General features: G+C 46.8%; 2 protein-coding genes and 1 pseudogene across 2 annotated transcripts in view; 1 reads left to right on the top strand and 2 right to left on the bottom strand.

Moving 5' to 3' along the window:
- LOC115127405 (plexin-B1-like) overlaps positions 1-2,566 on the top strand; it is an 81,583-nt pseudogene extending 79,017 nt beyond the window's left edge.
- LOC135572671 (basic salivary proline-rich protein 3-like) lies at positions 1,437-12,344 on the bottom strand. Its single transcript, XM_065021113.1, has 2 exons — positions 11,219-12,344; positions 1,437-1,564 (listed from the first exon to the last, which is right to left on the bottom strand). Exons 1-2 carry the CDS (start codon positions 12,342-12,344, stop codon positions 1,437-1,439), a joined length of 1,254 nt encoding a protein of 417 aa, XP_064877185.1.
- A 3,109-nt stretch (positions 12,345-15,453) lies between these two features.
- Positions 15,454-21,656, bottom strand: part of LOC115126505 (transketolase-like) — a 28,360-nt gene continuing 22,157 nt past the window's right edge. The window contains exons 12-13 of the mRNA XM_065021007.1: positions 17,240-17,359; positions 15,454-17,141 (exon numbers count right to left, since the gene is read on the bottom strand). Of these exons, the coding sequence (XP_064877079.1) occupies positions 16,969-17,141; positions 17,240-17,359 (293 nt within the window). The 3' untranslated portion in view covers positions 15,454-16,968. The remainder of the gene's footprint in view (positions 17,142-17,239; positions 17,360-21,656) is intronic.

Below are 21,656 nucleotides of genomic sequence, written 5' to 3'. Positions count from 1 at the left end.
CTATCTGATAGTGAATGCTGTCTGTAGGTCATCGTGTCTCTACTGTAATCTACTGTACTATCTGATAGTGAATGCTGTCTGTAGGTCATCGTGTCTCTACTGTAATCTACTGTACTATCTGATAGTGAATGCTGTCTGTAGGTCATCGTGTCTCTACTGTAATCTACTGTACTATCTGATAGTGAATGCTGTCTGTAGGTCATCGTGTCTCTACTGTAATCTACTGTACTATCTGATAGTGAATGCTGTCTGTAGGTCATCGTGTCTCTACTGTACTATCTGATAGTGAATGCTGTCTGTAGGTCATCATGTCTCTACTGTAATCTACTGTACTATCTGATAGTGAATGCTGTCTGTCTGTAGGTCATTGTGTCTCTACTGTAATCTACTGTACTATCTGATAGTGAATGCTGTCTGTAGGTCATCATGTCTCTACTGTACTATCTGATAGTGAATGCTGTCTGTAGGTCATCGTGTCTCTACTGTAATCTACTGTACTATCTGATAGTGAATGCTGTCTGTAGGTCATCGTGTCTCTACTGTAATCTACTGTACTATCTGATAGTGAATGCTGTCTGTAGGTCATCGTGTCTCTACTGTAATCTACTGTACTATCTGATAGTGAATGCTGTCTGTAGGTCATCGTGTCTCTACTGTAATCTACTGTACTATCTGATAGTGAATGCTGTCTGTAGGTCATCGTGTCTCTACTGTACTATCTGATAGTGAATGCTGTCTGTAGGTCATCGTGTCTCTACTGTACTATCTGATAGTGAATGCTGTCTGTAGGTCATCGTGTCTCTACTGTACTATCTGATAGTGAATGCTGTCTGTAGGTCATCGTGTCTCTACTGTAATCTACTGTACTATCTGATAGTGAATGCTGTCTGTAGGTCATCGTGTCTCTACTGTAATCTACTGTACTATCTGATAGTGAATGCTGTCTGTAGGTCATCGTGTCTCTACTGTACTATCTGATAGTGAATGCTGTCTGTAGGTCATCGTGTCTCTACTGTACTATCTGATAGTGAATGCTGTCTGTAGGTCATCATGTCTCTACTGTAATCTACTGTACTATCTGATAGTGAATGCTGTCTGTAGGTCATCGTGTCTCTACTGTACTATCTGATAGTGAATGCTGTCTGTAGGTCATCGTGTCTCTACTGTAATCTACTGTACTATCTGATAGTGAATGCTCTCTGTCTGTAGATCATCGCGTCTCTGGAGGAGGACGCTGCTGGACAGAAGATGCAGCTGGCCTATCGTCTCCAGCAGGTTGCCGCCCTGGTGGAGAACAAGGTCACTGACCTCTGACCTGTGACCTATCGTCTACAGCAGGTCGCTGCCCTGGTGGAGAACAAGGTCACTGACCTCTGACCTGTGGCCTTTCGTCTACAGCAGGTCGCCGCCCTGGTGGAGAACAAGGTCACTGACCTCTAACCTGTCACCTCTGACCTGTGACCTATCGTCTCCAGCAGGTCGCTGCCCTGGTGGAGAACAAGGTCACTGACCTCTAACCTGTCACCTCTGACCTGTGACCTATCGTCTCCAGCAGGTCGCTGCCCTAGTGGAGAACCACAGACTGACAGGGCTGTGTTCAGTACAACAGAACGTTACAGAACGTTACAGAACGTTACACCAGAGAACGCGGAACACTCAGATCCACTTCCTCATGTTTTTTTTTTCCGGGATCGGGGCCCACTCTTGATCTGTTTATTGCCCCCTGCCCGCGGAGGGGGGGGGGTGCCTCAGAGCGAAACATCTCACTGGAAAAATTTATTCTGGTAGGGGCGGAGTTGTTTCGTCTCTGGCGTTAGATATTATGGAGGAACCAAACCCACATGAGAAAGGAAACACCCACTTACACAGATAATTTAAATAAAATGGCCGGAGTAAACTTATCTTATTTATCCCCCATAAAACATTTATGTTACACGTGTGTGTGTGTGTGTACATGGTTCGGAAGTTGCTTCCAGAGGATGTTTGTAACTCGGTAGTGAGCGTTGCAACCGAGGACAGATGATTTTTACACTCTTCGAGCTTCAGCACTTGGTGGTCCCGTTCTGTGAGCTTGTGTGGCCTACCACTTTGTGGCTGTGCCGTTGTTGCTCCTAGACGTTTCCACTTCACAATAAACAGCACTTAACAGTTGACTGGGGAGCAGCTCTAGAAGGGCAGAAATTTGATGAACTGACTTGTTGGAAAGGTGACATCCTATGACGGTGCCACGTTGAAAGTCACAGAGCTCTTCAGTGAGGCCATTATACCGCCAATGTTTGTCTATGGAGATTGCATGGCTGTGTGCTCAATGTTATCCACCTATCAGCAACGGGTGTGGCTGAAATATAATCCCCTAATTTGAAGGGGTGTCCACATACTACTGTCTATATATATTTATGGGTGTAGAGACTAGGTACGTTCCAGGGTGTCTGTATTGCAGTGTCCACATACTGCTGTCTATATATGGGTGTAGAGACTGGGTACGTTCCAGGGTGTCTGTATTGCAGCGTCCACATACTGCTGTCTATATATGGGTGTAGAGACGGTACGTTCCAGGGTGTCTGTATTGCAGCGTCCACATACTGCTGTCTATATATGGGTGTAGAGACTGGGTACGTTCCAGGGTGTCTGTATTGCAGCGTCCACATACTGTTGTCTATATATGGGTGTAGAGACGGTACGTTCCAGGGTGTCTGTATTGCAGTCATGTTGCACAGATTATCACATGTCACACCGCCTATATTAACCCCCTGAGCTGTACAGGTCGACTGCAACATGGACGTTCTGTAACGAGCCCACAGTCTAGTCTTAACAGTCAGGTTGACCACTATAGCCACCGTTGGGGGGCCTCCACCCTGCAGCTCTCCAGACTGTCAGACTCTCTCAGTACTGTCTCTACAGATGGACGGTCAGGTTGACCACTATAGCCACCGTTGGGGGGCCTCCACCCTGCAGCTCTCCAGACTATCAGACTCTCTCAGTACTGTCTCTACAGATGGACGGTCAGGTTGACCACTATAGCCACCGTTGGGGGGGCCTCCACCCTGCAGCTCTCCAGGCTATCAGACTCTCTCAGTACTGTCTCTACAGATGGACAGTCAGGTTGACCACTATAGCCACCGTTGGGGGGCCTCCACCCTGCAGCTCTCCAGGCTATCAGACTCTCTCAGTACTGTCTCTACAGATGGACAGTCAGGTTGACCACTATAGCCACCGTTGGGGGGCCTCCACCCTGCAGCTCTCCAGACTATCAGACTCTCAGTACTGTCTCTACAGATGGACGGTCAAGTTGACCGTGTTTGGTCTTTTTTTTTTTTTACATTTTTAGCAAAACCTTCCTTTGTTAGTTTTAAACATCTTTATCTTTGAATACCAGGAAATCAATTTCTGGCGATGTATTAAAATGTTTTATTTCCTTAAAATGCCCCAACTCCCCCAGGTCTTGTTGTTTTGAAAACCATTTTACGATTATTTATGACACACGGAAGGTTTTAAAGCAGTCTAATCTGTATGTTCTGTGCTATCTTGTAGCTGGCCACTGAGCTCAACACAAGCTCTTTACTGCAGAACAGAGACATGTTGTTTTTACACATTTTCACCTGGGTTTCCCTTCTCTGTGGGGGTCTGAACCTAGCCTGAGTACCAGTCTGTTACTGCTCTGTGGGTGTCTGAACCTAGCCTGAGTACCAGTCTGTTACTGCTCTGTGGGGGTCTGAACCTAGCCTGAGTACCAGTCTGTTACTGCTCTGTGGGGGTCTGAACCTAGCCTGAGTACCAGTCTGTTACAGCTCTGTGGGGCTCTGAACCTAGCCTGAGTACCAGTCTGTTACAGCTCTGTGGGGGTCTGAACCTAGCCTGAGTACCAGTCTGTTACAGCTCTGTGGGGGTCTGAACCTAGCCTGAGTACCAGTCTGTTACAGCTCTGTGGGGGTCTGAACCTAGCCTGAGTACCAGTCTTTTACAGCTCTGTGGGGGTCTGAACCTAGCCTGAGTACCAGTCTGTTACTGCTCTGTGGGGGTCTGAAACTAGCCTGAGTACCAGTCTGTTACAGCTCTGTGGGGGTCTGAACCTAGCCTGAGTACCAGTCTTTTACAGCTCTGTGGGGGTCTGAACCTAGCCTGAGTACCAGTCTTTTACAGCTCTGTGGGGGTCTGAACCTAGCCTGAGTACCAGTCTGTTACAGCTCTGTGGGGGTCTGAACCTAGCCTGAGTACCAGTCTGTTACAGCTCTGTGGGGGTCTGAACCTAGCCTGAGTACCAGTCTGTTACTGCTCTGTGGGGGTCTGAACCTAGCCTGAGTACCAGTCTGTTACTGCTCTGTGGGGGTCTGAACCTAGCCTGAGTACCAGTCTGTTACAGCTCTGTGGGGGTCTGAACCTAGCCTGAGTACCAGTCTGTTACAGCTCTGTGGGGGTCTGAACCTAGCCTGAGTACCAGTCTGTTACTGCTCTGTGGGGGTCTGAACCTAGCCTGAGTACCAGTCTGTTACTGCTCAGACAGCCAATCCCTTCTAACACAACGCTCTGGTTGAACCATAATACTGACAAAGTTATACCAAATTAACAGTTAGTTTAGTACTACTACTACTACTACTACTACTACTACTACTACTACCACTACTGCTGCTACTACTACTACTACTACTACTACTACTACCACTACTACCACTACTACTACTACTACTACTACTACTACTACTTTGGCCAAATAGATTTTACAACAGGCAGTGGACACTACGTGTACAGCAATAAGTCTCACAGGTACCAACAAGGGAAAGAATGAGGTTGGAAGGTTGTAAACCAGGCAACACCTGGTCTCGCCAGCAGAGGGGGCCGATGAGGAGTTGAGACCAATTTGAGTCGTTTAAAAAAAGAAGCAAAACAGCGTCTAGCAGGTTGTTCTGTTGAACAGACCGTTTCTATACAGTTTCAATCTTATTCATACCGACCAATGGCGGTCAGTAGATGCCGTCCTCCCCCTTTTTTCTCTGAGGAGCCTCCACTGATACCGACCAATGGCGGTCAGTAGATGCCGTCCTCCCCCTTTTTCTCTGAGGAGCCTCCACTGATACCGACCAATGGCGGTCAGTAGATGCCGTCCTCCCCCTTTTTCTCTGAGGAGCCTCCACTGATACCGACCAATGGCGGTCAGTAGATGCCGTCCTCCCCCTTTTTTCTCTGAGGAGCCTCCACTGATACCGACCAATGGCGGTCAGTAGATGCCGTCCTCCCCCTTTTTCCTCTGAGGAGCCTCCACTGATACCGACCAATGGCGGTCAGTAGATGCCGTCCTCCCCCTTTTTTCTCTGAGGAGCCTCCACTGATACCGACCAATGGCGGTCAGTAGATGCCGTCCTCCCCCTTTTTCCTCTGAGGAGCCTCCACTGATACCAACCAATGGCGGTCAGTAAATGTGCCTTTCTTCTTGTAAAATTTGTAAACGACTTAAACTGTGTGGAATTATTATTATTTTTTTGTTGAAGTTGAACTCGTTTTCCAAATGAACTGACATGACAAACTAGTTTAGAGTTTGTACTGTGGATGTGTAAAGACAACCGTAAGGTCACTAAACTTCCCGGGAACGTTCAATACATCCGCTGTTTTCCCCCCTGATTGGAGGATTCCTGGAGTCGGAAGGAAATAAGCATGAAAATCCCGAAATCCATGATTTAAACAGGGAATGATGGTCCAGTGTAAACGACTGCAGAACAGCAGTTCAACTCCTTGATCTTTACTGTTACAGGTTAACTAACAGCCAGAGATGGGGAGCAGTAATCAGATACGTTACCAGCAACAACAACAACAACAACAACAACAACAACAACAACAACAACAAGACATGTAATCAGATACGTTACCAGCAACAACAACAACAACAAGACATGTAATCAGATACGTTACCAACAACAACAACAACAAGACATGTAATCAGATACGTTACCAGCAACAACAACAACAACAACAACAAGACATGTAATCAGATACGTTACCAGCAACAACAACAACAACAAGACATGTAATCAGATACGTTACCAACAACAACAACAACAACAACAACAAGACATGTAATCAGATACGTTACCAACAACAACAACAACAAGACATGTAATCAGATACGTTACCAGCAACAACAACAACAACAACAACAACAACAAGACATGTAATCAGATACGTTACCAGCAACAACAACAAGACATGTAATCAGATACGTTACCAGCAACAACAACAACAACAACAACACATGTAATCAGATACGTTACCAGCAACAACAACAACAACAAGACATGTAATCAGATACGTTACCAGCAACAACAACAACAACAACAAGACATGTAATCAGATACGTTACCAGCAACAACAACAACAACAAGACATGTAATCAGATACGTTACCAGCAACAACAACAACAACAACAAGACATGTAATCAGATACGTTACCAACAACAACAACAACAACAACAAGACATGTAATCAGATACGTTACCAGCAACAACAACAACAACAACCAGACATGTAATCAGATACGTTACCAGCAACAACAACAACAACAACAACAACAAGACATGTAATCAGATACGTTACCAGCAACAACAACAACAACAAGACATGTAATCAGATACGTTACCAGCAGCAACAACAACAACAACAACAAGACATGTAATCAGATACGTTACCAACAACAACAACAACAACAACAAGACATGTAATCAGATACGTTACCAGCAACAACAACAACAAGACATGTAATCAGATACGTTACCAGCAGCAACAACAACAACAACAACAAGACATGTAATCAGATACGTTACCAGCAACAACAACAAGACATGTAATCAGATACGTTACCAGCAACAACAACAACAACAACAACACATGTAATCAGATACGTTACGAACAACAACAACAACAACAAGAAATGTAATCAGATACGTTACCAGCAGCAACAACAACAACAACAAGACATGTAATCAGATACGTTACCAGCAACAACAACAACAACATCAACAACAACAAGACATGTAATCAGATACGTTACCAGCAGCAACAACAACAACAAGACATGTAATCAGATACGTTACCAGCAGCAACAACAACAACAACAACAACAACAAGACATGTAATCAGATACGTTACCAACAACAACAACAACAACAACAACAAGACATGTAATCAGATACGTTACCAACAACAACAACAACAACAACAAGACATGTAATCAGATACGTTACCAGCAACAACAACAACAACAACAACAAGACATGTAATCAGATACGTTAACCAACAACAACAACAACAAGACATGTAATCAGATACGTTAACAGCAACAACAAGACATGTAATCAGATACGTTAACAGCAACAACAAACAACAACAACAACAACACATGTAATCAGATACGTTAACAGCAACAACAACAACAACAACAAGACATGTAATCAGATACGTTAACAGCAACAACAACAACAACAACAACAACAACACATGTAATCAGATACGTTAACAGCAACAACAACAACAACAACAAGACATGTAATCAGATACGTTACCAGCAACAACAACAACAACAACAACAAGACATGTAATCAGATACGTTACCAGCAACAACAACAACAACAACAACAAGACATGTAATCAGATACGTTACCAGCAACAACAACAACAACAACAAGACATGTAATCAGATACGTTAACAGCAACAACAACAACAACAACAAGACAATCAGATTACATATACTTTTTGGAAAAACTAGATTACTTCTTGGATTACTTTTTTAATTCAGAATGGGTGCTTTTGTGGGATAAAAAGGGGGGCAAGTTTGATCCACATGAGGAGAGTCTGACCACAAAACCACTATAATGACACTCCAAATGATGACCACCAATCAGAAGCCACTATGATGATGACACGCCAAATGATGACCACCAATCAGAAGCCACTATGATGATGACACGCCAAATGATGACCACCAATCGGAAGCCACTATGATGATGACACGCCAAATGATGACCACCAATCGGAAGCCACTATGATGATGACACGCCAAATGATGACCACCAATCGGAAGCCACTATGATGATGACACGCCAAATGATGACCACCAATCGGAAGCCACTACGATGATGACACGCCAAATGATGACCACCAATCGGAAGCCACTACGATGATGACACACCAAGTGTGTTTGCCGGTTCCTTCTTGTCCTCTTCTAATGCGTCTTAAGGGGAAAGTAATCCAAAAGTAACTGAGTTACATTACTGATTACATTCAATTAAGTAATCCTACCCAACTCTGCTAACTGAAATAGTACCTGTCGGTCTCCTCTGACCCCACACATTCAGTATCGCTATTGTTACTATGGTTACCCTTAATGGTTCCAATAGTGTCCAATATATAGGGAATAGGGCACTGGTCTAAAGTAGTGTCCTATATATAGGGCACTGGTCTAAAGTAGTGTCCTATATATAGGGCACTGGTCTAAAGTAGTGTCCTCTATATAGGGAATAGGGCACTGGTCTAAAGTAGTGTCCTCTATATAGGGAATAGGGCACTGGTCTAAAGTAGTGTCCTCTATATAGGGAATAGGGCACTGGTCTAAAGTAGTGTCCTATATATAGGGAATAGGGCACTGGTCTAAAGTAGTGTCCTCTATATAGGGAATAGGGCACTGGTCTAAAGTAGTGTCCAATATATAGGGCTCTGGTCTAAAGTAGTGTCCTATATATAGGGAATAGGGCACTGGTCTAAAGTAGTGTCCTCTATATAGGGAATAGGGCACTGGTCTAAAGTAGTGTCCTATATATAGGGAATAGGGCACTGGTCTAAAGTAGTGTCCTCTATATAGGGAATAGGGCACTGGTCTAAAGTAGTGTCCTATATATAGGGAATAGGGCACTGGTCTAAAGTAGTGTCCTATATATAGGGAATAGGGCACTGGTCTAAAGTAGTGTCCTATATATAGGGAATAGGGCACTGGTCTAAAGTAGTGTCCTCTATATAGGGAATAGGGCACTGGTCTAAAGTAGTGTCCTATATATAGGGAATAGTGCACTGGTCTAAAGTAGTGTCCTATATATAGGGAATAGTGCACTGGTCTAAAGTAGTGTCCTCTATATAGGGAATAGGGCACTGGTCTAAAGTAGTGTCCTCTATATAGGGATTAGGGCACTGGTCTAAAGTAGTGTCCTCTATATAGGGAATAGGGCACTGGTCTAAAGTAGTGTCCTATATATAGGGAATAGGGCACTGGTCTAAAGTAGTGTCCTATATATAGGGAATAGGGCACTGGTCTAAAGTAGTGTCCAATATAGGGAATAGGGAATATATAGGGCTCTGGTCTAAAGTAGTGTCCTATATATAGGGAATAGGGCACTGGTCTAAAGTAGTGTCCTATATATAGGGAATAGGGCACTGGTCTAAAGTAGTGTCCTATATATAGGGAATAGGGCACTGGTCTAAAGTAGTGTCCTCTATATAGGGAATAGGGCACTGGTCTAAAGTAGTGTCCTATATATAGGGCCCTGGTCTAAAGTAGTGTCCTATATATAGGGAATAGGGCCCTGGTCTAAAGTAGTGTCCTATATATAGGGAATAGGGCCCTGGTCTAAAGTAGTGTCCTATATATAGGGAATAGGGCACTGGTCTAAAGTAGTGTCCTATATATAGGGAATAGGGCACTGGTCTAAAGTAGTGTCCTATATATAGGGAATAGGGCACTGGTCTAAAGTAGTGTCCTATTTATAGGGCCCTGGTCTAAAGTAGTGTCCTATATATAGGGAATAGGGCCCTGGTCTAAAGTAGTGTCCTATATATAGGGAATAGGGCCCTGGTCTAAAGTAGTGTCCTATATATAGGGAATAGGGCACTGGTCTAAAGTAGTGTCCTATATATAGGGAATAGGGCACTGGTCTAAAGTAGTGTCTAAAGTATATATAGGGAATAGGGCACTGGTCTAAAGTAGTGTCCTATATATAGGGAATAGGGCACTGGTCTAAAGTAGTGTCCTATATAGGGAATAGGGCCCTGGTCTAAAGTAGTGTCCTATATATAGGGAATAGGGCCCTGGTCTAAAGTAGTGTCCTATATATAGGGAATAGGGTGCTTTGACATGTTGATCATTGACCTTTGACCCCGGCTCCTGGTTTGAAGACGCCAACATTTAGTTAGTGTACATAGAGATAATTTCTGTATTTATTTGTTCTGGGGTTTGTAAAGTTAGTGTGTAGTTTATATCGTTGAATGGTGATTTTAATTCATTTTAACCCCTTAACACACTGTCTTGCTCATATCCCAGCATTTGTAGCTCAGTATGTATGGCTTGATTTAATGGCACCCTATTCTCTATATAGTGCACTACTTTGGACCAGCGATAGTTGCACTATAAAGCGAGCAGGGCACCATTAGGCACAGATACAGTGTGATTTTAAAGGAGGTTTTCTGACTGTGTCTTCCTTTAGCAGCTGAATGAAATATTTACAGGATTTCTGGGAGTTGGAGTCATGTTTATTATGTTGGAGCATTTAGAGAGTTTTGATTGGAGCGTTTGGAGAGTTTTGATTGGAGCGTTTGGAGAGTTTTGATTGGAGCGTTTAAAAGGTCAAGAGTTCTGCCCTTATCCTGTGGTCTGAGGCAGTATAACTATAGGACACGTTCCAGGTCAACTGTATTGAAGTCGATGCGTTGCATTAACCAACGGTTGCGTGCAGTCTGCTATCGGATTGGTATAACATGTGTGGTGGTTAACTAACATGATAAACACTGATCCAGCTGTTATGCGTCTGAAACGTAGTCAGCCTGGAACGCGTCCGTTCGTCTTCCTGTTTGTGAGTGTTGTGTTGCCTGTAAGGTTCTCTGCATGCGTGTGCTTTTTTAAAAATCGTCTGGTCGTGTGTTTATGAACGTCTGATTCCTTAAGACTACAATCAGAGCAGGAACGCACCCTATCCCCTATATAGGGCACTACTAGAGTCCTATAGGCCCTAGTCGAAAGTAGTGCACTATGTAGGGGATAGGGTGCAGTTGGGGATGTTGCAGCTGTGTGTGTGTGTGTGTGTGAGTACAGAACATATATGTTAGAAGGAAACATGACGTTTGAAACTTCTGCATGACAGTGACAATTTTTGATAAACTTCCTCTTTAAAAAATTTTTTTTTTTTTTTTTTTCAAATTCTGAGAGGATTTGAAGTACAGATGAAACTAAACACTGATTTGTTTCCCGACTCTCTGGGGGTCCCGACTCTGGGGTCCCGACTCTCTGGGGGTCCCGACTCTGGGGGTCCCGACTCTGGGGGTCCCGACTCTCTGGGGGTCCCGACTCTCTGGGGGTCCCGACTCTGGGGGTCCCGACTCTGGGGGTCCCGACTCTCTGGGGGTCCCGACTCTCTGGGGGTCCCGACTCTGGGTGTCCCGACTCTCTGGGGGTCCCGACTCTGGGGGTCCCGACTCTGGGGGTCCCGACTCTGGGGGTCCTGACTCTCTGGGGGTCCCGACTCTGGGGGTCCCGACTCTGGGGGTCCCGACTCTGGGGGTCCCGACTCTCTGGGGTCCCGACTCTCTGGGGGTCCCGACTCTCTGGGGTCCCGACTCTCTGGGGGTCCCGACTCTGGGGGTCCCGACTCTGGGGTCCCGACTCTGGGGGTCCCGACTCTCTGGGGGTCCCGACTCTCTGGGGTCCCGACTCTGGGGTCCCGACTCTCTGGGGGTCCCGACTCTCTGGGGGTCCCGACTCTCTGGGGTCCCGACTCTCTGGGTGTCCCGACTCTGGGGTCCCGACTCTCTGGGGTCCCGACTCTGGGGTCCCGACTCTCTGGGGGTCCCGACTCTGGGGGTCCCGACTCTCTGGGGGTCCCGACTCTCTGGGGTCCCGACTCTGGGGTCCCGACTCTGGGGTCCCGACTCTGGGGGTCCCGACTCTCTGGGGGTCCCGACTCTCTGGGGGTCCCGACTCTGGGGGTCCCGACTCTGGGGTCCCGACTCTCTGGGGGTCCCGACTCTGGGGGTCCCGACTCTGGGGGTCCCGACTCTCTGGGGGTCCCGACTCTGGGGGTCCCGACTCTCTGGGGGTCCCGACTCTCTGGGGGTCCCGACTCTCTGGGGGTCCCGACTCTGGGGGTCCCGACTCTGGGGGTCCCGACTCTGGGGGTCCCGACTCTCTGGGGGTCCCGACTCTCTGGGGGTCCCGACTCTCTGGGGGTCCCGACTCTGGGGGTCCCGACTCTGGGGGTCCTGACTCTCTGGGGGTCCCGACTCTCTGGGGGTCCCGACTCTGGGGGTCCCGACTCTCTGGGGTCCCGACTCTGGGGGTCCTGACTCTGGGGGTCCTGACTCTCTGGGTGTCCTGACTCATCGTCAGTCTCCCAAATGACACCCTCTTCCCTATCTAGTGCACTACTTTTGACCAGAGTCCAATGTGCTTCCCAATGTGCCATGGGTTGAACGTAGTACACTTTTTAAAGGGAACAGGGTCCAATCGGCATCCAGGATCCGAACAACCAGTATTAATAACTGTTGTTATTCTACTTGTACAGTTTGATATTACTTCCTGTTCTGGGTCGTAAAACACGTCTCCGTATAAAAGCTCTGGACTGAGAGGATCTCTGTCTGATCAACTATGGCGGTGTAACAAATGGGACCCTATTCCCGATCTAGTGCACTACTGTTGGCCTGATCAGGCTACGGAATAGGGTGCCATATTCAGACTCTGATTAACAACAATCCAACTCAAATGTGACTCTATACACAAGCAGTTGAAAGAGAGCTGGAAACCAGACTAGTGTGTTGTTACCGTTTGATACCAGATGTGCTGTGTGTTTGTAAATACATTCTGAAGAGAATCGTTTCTTTCTCAACTTTGATGGAATTTAAAACTCTATTGCTTTACAAGATTACATTTTGGGAGCCAAAATGAGTCTGTTATCAAATGAACATTTGTATGGGGGGGAAAAAAAATAAAGTTATAATTTTAACATTGAATAGGCTTTTGTGTGTGGTTTGTTCTGGTCGATAATGTGCTGGTGTGTTTGATTGGGTAAAAACTGTAGAAGTGTGACGTTATAGAAACTTTAAAAAAGGTGCTCATTGAAAAGGATAGGCCCTTTATAATGACTTCATTTGAATCAATGTTGATAACCAAATGGGTTCCTTCCTTCAGGCTCTGCTCCGATTGGACCGTTACTACTCATCATGCAAATGATTGCTTCCTGAGGAGCCCAGTCTCGTGCTTGACATTAAATCAGCGACAAGGTTCGTACAGTGAGGGGGAAAAAGTATTTGATCCCCTGCTGATTTGCCCACTGACAAAGAAATGATCAGTCTATAATTGTAATGGTGTATGTGAACAGTGAGAGACAGAATAACAAAATCCAGAAAAAACATGTCAAAAATTGATTTTGTATTTTAAATGAGGGAAATAAGAATTTGAAGCTCGTGACGACCAGTTCTTGTGCCGACAGTTTGGAACAGAGTGTTGCAACCGAGGTCATTTAAGGGCTATGTGCTTCAGCGGTCCCGTTCTGTGAGCTTGTGTGGCCTACCACTTCACGGCTGAGCCGTTGTTGCTCCTAGACGTTTCCACTTCACAAAATTAGGATTTACAGTTGACCGGGGGAAGAAATGTAATGAACTGACTTGTTGGAAAGGTGACATCCTGTGACGGTGCCACGTTGAAAGTCACTCAGTTCTTCAGTAAGGGCCATTCTTCTGCCAATGTTTGTCTATGGAGATCGCATGGCTTTGTGCTCAATTTTCTATACCTGTCAGCAACAGGTGTGGCTGAAATATAATCCCCTAATTTGAAGGGGTGTCCACATACCGTCTCCACACCCACACAGCAGTATGTTCCAGGGTCTCTATTGCGGTGTCCACATACTGCTGTCTATATATGGGTGTAGAGACAGGGTACGTTCCAGGGCGTCTATTGCAGCGTCCACATACTGCTGTCTATATATGGGTGTAGAGACAGGGTACGTTCCAGGGCGTCTATTGCAGCGTCCACATACTGCTGTCTATATATGGGTGTAGACAGGGTACGTTCCAGGGCGTCTATTGCAGCGTCCACATACTGCTGTCTATATATGGGTGTAGAGACAGGGTACGTTCCAGGACGTCTGTATTGCAGTGTCCACATACTGCTGTCTATATATGGGTGTAGAGACAGGGTACGTTCCAGGACGTCTGTATTGCAGTGTCCACATGTAGTGTAATAATTCTCACTCTTGTCATTGTGGATCCATCGTCAATCAATACTACATCTGAATCTGGACAATCGAGACAGCTTAAATTTCTCTTAAAAAAAAAAAACTTTTACTTTGAAAATGTGGAGCTAAAAAAAAAATCAAGATCTGTAGGACAGAAATCCTTTTTTAGATAATTAATGCAGCAAACTGTGAAAGGGGTGTAGGCTTTCACTAGGCCCCGTCTTTTACCCGAAATGTAATCCCTCGATAGAAAACAGAGGCGTTTACTTTTAAACTATTTAACGCAACGGTTACCATGTACCTTCTCATACTTTAGAGGATTCCCTCCAAATCCAGCGTATTGGTGTCTCCACAAGGGAAAATGTAATCTGGTGGACAGATCTAAAACCTTTACTGTCCTGCGGGGCTTTACCAGTTCCACGTGGTTCTGACTGTCCTGCAGGGCTTTACCAGTTCCACGTGGTTCTGACTAAACTGACTGTCCTGCAGGGCTTTACCAGTTCCACGTGGTTCTGACTGTCCTGCAGGGCTTTACCAGTTCCATGTGGTTCTGACTGTCCTGCGGGGCTTTACCAGTTCCACGTGGTTCCGACTGTCCTGCGGGGCTTTACCAGTTCCACGTGGTTCCGACTGTCCTGCGGGGCTTTACCAGTTCCACGTGGTTCCGACTGTCCTGCGGGGCTTTACCAGTTCCACGTGGTTCCGACTGTCCTGCGGGGCTTTACCAGTTCCACGTGGTTCCGACTGTCCTGCGGGGCTTTACCAGTTCCACGTGGTTCCGACTGTCCTGCGGGGCTTTACCAGTTCCACGTGGTTCTGACTGTCCTGCAGGGCTTTACCAGTTCCACGTGGTTCTGACTAAACTGACTGTCCTGCAGGGCTTTACCAGTTCCACGTGGTTCTGACTGTCCTGCAGGGCTTCACCAGTTCCATGTGGTTCTGACTGTCCTGACGGGGCTTTACCAGTTCCATTGGTTCCGACTGTTGGGGTTTACCAGTTCCAGCATGGTACCACTGGCAATGCGGGGCCAACCAGTTCCACGTGGTTCCGACTGTCCTGCGGGGCTTTACCAGTTCCACGTGGTTCCGACTGTCCTGCGGGGCTTTACCAGTTCCGTGATTCTGACTGTCCTGCAGGGCTTTACCAGTTCCACGTGGTTCTGACTAAGCTGACTGTCCTGCAGGGTTTTACTGGGGAAAATGTAACAAGTCACATTGGGCCAGGTAAAAATACAATTATAGACTAAAAAACAAGTAACATTGGGTCAAGTTGTAGTTTATTATTTCAGCATTACCATGGCAATGCAAACCAACCGTTGACTGGCAACAGACATGACTGTGTGGAGATACTAGGGTCAGATCATACCCAGAAAGCAACACGAGACAGACACTCACCACAATCAGCCTACTAGAAGAACACATTAGTTCATATAACAGTGTTACAACAAGTCATTTAAGTTTAATACAACTCAAGACCATTGAATGTAAATTCCCTGCATCAGTTTCACTGCTAATTAAGGCTATGACCAGCAACAAGCAGACGTTAATCAGGAACTGTCCAGCTGGCATGGTGTCTAACAGCGCTATGGAGAGGTTCATGACCAAGCAGGTGGAACCATGACGACACACCGGAATGTGGAACCATGACAACACACCGGAATGTGGAACCATGACAACACACCGGAATGTGGAACCATGAAAACACACCGGAATGTGGAACCATGACAACACACCGGAATGTGGAACCATGACAACACACCGGAATGTGGAACCATGACAACACACCGGAATGTGGAACCATGAAAACACACCGGAATGTGGAAAGAGATGAAAAGATGACATTGTTAACAGCTGGAATGAAAAGAGACCAACTAAGAAACAAAGATCTGAAAAGAAATCTACATTTATCTTCATTTGAAAAACAATAACAGACAGCGACTGATAGTTCAGCGTCGCCTGGCCGTGCAGAGACAAACTCAAAACAAACCTCGTTCTATACCCAGGATGGTCTCAGATGGCACCCGGTTCCCTAGATAGTGAACGGGACGAACCCCGACAGTCACCATGCTTAAACATCACTTAGAGAAAGGAGGATTAGAAACCGGGTGGTCGAGTCCTGAAAGCCCTGGTATCAGACCGTATATGTATTTTACGGTTATATTTATAACAGCAGTTTATAACAGCAATAAGGCACCTGGGCGGGGGGGGGTGATATATGGCCAATATACCACAGATAAGGGCTGTATACTCTGCGTTACGTTGTGCCTAAGAACAGCACTGAGCCGTGGTATACTGGTCATATACACCCCCCCAGGCCTTAATGCTCAATTACAGTTTAGCAGAAAGGAAAGAGGATTCATTAGAACGAGGCTGCATTAAGGTGTGTAAAGAGTTATCTAGAAACATTACTGCATATTACCCTTCTGGGATGGTCATCACTCAGACCCCTCCCTCTCCGCTGAGAGCTAGCCTATCGGCTCTGCTGCTGTAACGCTACACCGCACAGCACAGCCACAAGGGGCGCTGGAGAGCCCTGTTTAACACTAGTGGTAGATGGGAGGAGAGAAGTTGTTGTTTTTTAAACCCTCTTCCCCCTCAGACTGCAGAAGGAGAAGATGAAGTTGGTAAAAGTGTACAGACTTGAGGGAAAGAGATGTCCCAAATGACACCCTATTCCCAACCTAGTGCACTAGCCCAATAGGAAACGGGGTCAGTAGTAGTGCACTACATAGGGAATAGGGTGCCATTCGGGAGACAAACGATGAGACGATCGTCTCAGTTGGCGAAGGTCTGGCGCACGGTGTGGACGATGTGTTTGGCGCTGATGCCGTACAGGTCGAGTAACTCCTGAGGTTTTCCACTCCGGGGTATACGGTTCACCGCTAGCCGTGTCACGACGACGCCAGGCTCCTCCCCTACTGCAGAGAGCACCGCCTCCCCCAGACCCCCTGGGCAAAGAAAGACACAGGGGTAAGATGAAACACACCCCCCACCGAAGGGTTAAACACTGGATAAGAACAGTTAGCTGGAACAGTTCAACACCCACCCTCTCTGTAGTGGTCCTCCACGGTGATGATTCTCCCTCCGGTGGCGCGTGCGCTCGCCACGATGGTGGCGGCATCCAGGGGCTTGATGGTGAACGGGTCAATCACACGGATGTTCACTCCTAAACACACACCAATGAGACCAAGGTCTCGATCAAACAGCATAAATTCTAGATGGTATATTATTAAAACCAAAAGGGCCTATATCCATTAGGTAAATTTCCTTCGGGAAGTATTCATACCCCTCGACTACATTTAGTTGTTCAAGTCTGAATTCTCTCCCATCTACACACAATACTTCAGATTACAAAGTGAACAAGTAGACATTTTTGCCACTTTGAAAATGAAATAAAAACCTGTTTACATAAAACAAAAATCACACCTTTGTGATACAGGGTGGAGGTTATATACAGGGTATTACGGTACAGAGTCAATGTGGAGGTTACAGAGTCAATGTGGAGGCTATTACAGGGGGTACAGAGTCAATGTGGAGGCTATATACAGGGGGTACAGAGTCAATGTGGAGGCTATATACAGGGGGTACAGAGTCAATGTGGAGGCTATATACAGGGGGTACAGAGTCAATGTGGAGGCTATATACAGGGGGTACAGAGTCAATGTGGAGGCTATATACAGGGGGTACAGAGTCAATGTGGAGGCTATATACAGGGGGTACAGAGTACATGTGGAGGCTATATACAGGGGGTTGTTACAGAGTCAATGTGGAGGCTATATACAGGGGATACTGGTACAGAGTCAATGTGGAGGCTAGGGGGTATTACGGTACAGAGTATAGGCTATAGGGGTACCGGTACAGAGTACATACAGAGTGGAGGCTATATACAGGGTATTACGGTACAGAGTCAACCATATACAGGGGGGTACAGAGTCAATGTGGAGGCTATATACAGGGGGTACCGGTACAGAGTCAATGTGGAGGCTATATACGGGGTATTACGGTACAGAGTCAATGTGGAGGCTATATACGGGGTATTACGGTACAGAGTCAATGTGGAGGCTATATACAGGGTATTACGGTACAGAGTCAATGTGGAGGCCATATACAGGGGGTACCTGTACAGAGTCAATGTGGAGGCCATATACAGGGGGTACCGGTACAGAGTCAATGTGGAGGCTATATACAGGGGGTACCGGTACAGAGTCAATGTGGAGGCTATATACAGGGGGTACCGGTACAGAGTCAATGTGGAGGCTATATACAGGGGGTACCGGTACAGAGTCAATGTGGAGGCTATATACAGGGTATTACGGTATAGAGTCAATGTGGAGGCCATATACAGGGGGTACCGGTACAGAGTCAATGTGGAGGCCATATACAGGGTATTACGGTACAGAGTCAATGTGGAGGCTATATACAGGGGGTACCGGTACAGAGTCAATATGGAGGCTATATACAGGGGGTACCGGTACAGAGTCAATGTGGAGGCCATATACAGGGGGTACCTGTACAGAGTCAATGTGGAGGCCATATACAGGGGGTACCTGTACAGAGTCAATGTGGAGGCCATATACAGGGGGTACCGGTACAGAGTCAATGTGGAGGCTATATACAGGGGGTACCGGTACAGAGTACATGTGGAGGCTATATACAGGGGGTTGTTACCGAGTCAGTGTGGAGGCTATATACAGGGGATACCGGTACAGAGTCAATGTGGAGGCTATATACAGGGGGTACCGGTACAGAGTCAATGTGGAGGCTATATACAGGGGGTACCGGTACAGAGTCAATGTGGAGGCTATATACAGGGGGTACCGGTACAGAGTCAATGTGGAGGCTATATACAGGGGGTACCCAGTGTGGACATCCTGACCCTAGGTCAGCAGTCCTACTCTGAGCGACAATGTCAGGAAGACCCATTACTGTCAAGTACTTCCGGGTTGGAGCGATCTGGTCGCATCCGCGCTTCGGTCTGCAGGTTGTATAACTTTTTCATTACATTTCATTATAGTACAACGGTCTGATTTGTCTAATCTTAGCAATTTCCTCTTAGCTAGCTACATAGTCGTCGTTGTATCAAAGATAATTGCGTAATTATCGTATTTCGTCGTCTCCTATCTGTCGTCTCCTATCTGTCCAACACGTTCACCGTCTACCGTAGCACTGTAGTAACTATCACACTCAACTGAACGTCTTGATTAGTGTAGTGTTAGCTAGCTACATAGTTGTCTTTGCTGTCTTCGTATCCAAGATAATTGTGTAGCTTAGAGTGTGGAGTCTTAGAGTGATAATTGCGTTATTATCGTATTTCGTCGCCCTCCTATCTGCCTAGCAGCTAGCCAGCTAGCATACGTTCACCGGCTACCGTAGCACTGTAGTAACTATCACACTCAACCGAACGACTTGATTAGTGTAGTATTAGATAGCTACATAGTTGTCTTTGCTGTCTTCGTATCCAAGATAATTGTGTAGTTTAGAGTGTGTAGTCTTAGAGTGATTATCTTAATTCACCGAGGTCAGCTAGCCAGCTATTTTGTCGTCCTTAACGTAGGAGACACTCCTAGCTAGCCAATAGCCAGCCAACGTCTACTGAATAGAACTTTCGCATTCCGGTCGCATTCCGCGTCGCTCCACAGGTAGTATCACTTTTTCATTTCATTTCATTACAGTCCCAACGGTGTGATTTGTTTGATCGTAGCTAGCTACATAGCTAGCTACATAGCCGTCTTTGTTTCAAAGATAATTGTGTAGTCTAGAGCGATTTTCTAGGTTAGCTAGCCAGCTATTGTCGTTCTCCTAGCAACGTAACGTAACCAACACTGCTAGCTAGCCAGCTAGCTCCCGATAAGCAGCACTGTAGAAACTTCACACTCAACGGTACGACTTGATTAGGGTAGTGTCAACAACGCAGCTAGCCTACCCCAGCAGTACTCTATCATTTTAATCATTTTAGTCAATTAGATTCTTGCTACGTAAGCTTAACTTTCTGAACATTCGAGACGTGTAGTCCACTTGTCATTCCAATCTCCTCTGCATTAGCGTAGCCTCTTCTCTAGCCTGTCAACTATGTGTCTGTCTATCCCTGTTCTCTCCTCTCTGCACAGACCATACAAACGCTCCACACCGCATGGCCGCAGCCACCTAATCTGGTGGTCCCAGCGCGCACGACCCACGTGGAGTTCCAGGTCTCCGGTAGCCTCTGGAACTGCCGATCTGCGGCCAACAAGGCAGAGTTCATCTCAGCCTATGCCTCCCTCCAGTCCCTCGACTTCTTGGCTCTGACGGAAACATGGATCACCACAGACAACACCGCTACTCCTACTGCTCTCTCTTCGTCCGCCCACGTGCTCTCGCACACCCCGAGAGCTTCTGGTCAGCGGGGTGGTGGCACCGGGATCCTCATCTCTCCCAAGTGGTCATTCTCTCTTTCTCCCCTTACCCATCTGTCTATCGCCTCCTTTGAATTCCATGCTGTCACAGTTACCAGCCCTTTCAAGCTTAACATCCTTATCATTTATCGCCCTCCAGGTTCCCTCGGAGAGTTCATCAATGAGCTTGATGCCTTGATAAGCTCCTTTCCTGAGGACGGCTCACCTCTCACAGTTCTGGGCGACTTTAACCTCCCCACGTCTACCTTTGACTCATTCCTCTCTGCCTCCTTCTTTCCACTCCTCTCCTCTTTTGACCTCACCCTCTCACCTTCCCCCTACTCACAATGCAGGCAATACGCTCGACCTCATCTTTACTAGATGCTGTTCCTCCACTAACCTCATTGCAACTCCCCTCCAAGTCTCCGACCACTACCTTGTATCCTTTTCCCTCTCGCTCTCATCCAACACTTCCCACACTGCCCCTACTCGGATGGTATCGCGCCGTCCCAACCTTCGCTCTCTCTCCCCCGCTACTCTCTCCTCTTCCATCCTATCATCTCTTCCCTCTGCTCAAACCTTCTCCAACCTATCTCCTGATTCTGCCTCCTCAACCCTCCTCTCCTCCCTTTGATTCTCTATGTCCCCTATCCTCCAGGCCGGCTCGGTCCTCCCCTCCCGCTCCGTGGCTCGACGACTCATTGCGAGCTCACAGAACAGGGCTCCGGGCAGCCGAGCGGAAATGGAGGGAAACTCGCCTCCCTGCGGACCTGGCATCCTTTCACTCCCTCCTCTCTACATTTTCCTCCTCTGTCTCTGCTGCTAAAGCCACTTTCTACCACTCTAAATTCCGAGCATCTGCCTCTAACCCTAGGAAGCTCTTTGCCACCTTCTCCTCCCTCTTGAATCCTCCTCCCCCTCCTCCCTCTCTGCAGATGACTTCGTCAACCATTTTGAAAAGAAGGTCGACGACATCCGATCCTCGTTTGCTAAGTCAAACGACACCGCTGGTTCTGCTCACACTGCCCTACCCTGTGCTCTGACCTCTTTCTCCCCTCTCTCTCCAGATGACATCTCGAGTCTTGTGACGGC

This window comes from Oncorhynchus nerka, linkage group LG7 (assembly GCF_034236695.1).
Source record: "Oncorhynchus nerka isolate Pitt River linkage group LG7, Oner_Uvic_2.0, whole genome shotgun sequence".
In the NCBI taxonomy this organism is placed as follows: domain Eukaryota; kingdom Metazoa; phylum Chordata; class Actinopteri; order Salmoniformes; family Salmonidae; genus Oncorhynchus; species Oncorhynchus nerka.
This window is presented reverse-complemented; position numbering and strand designations above follow the sequence as displayed.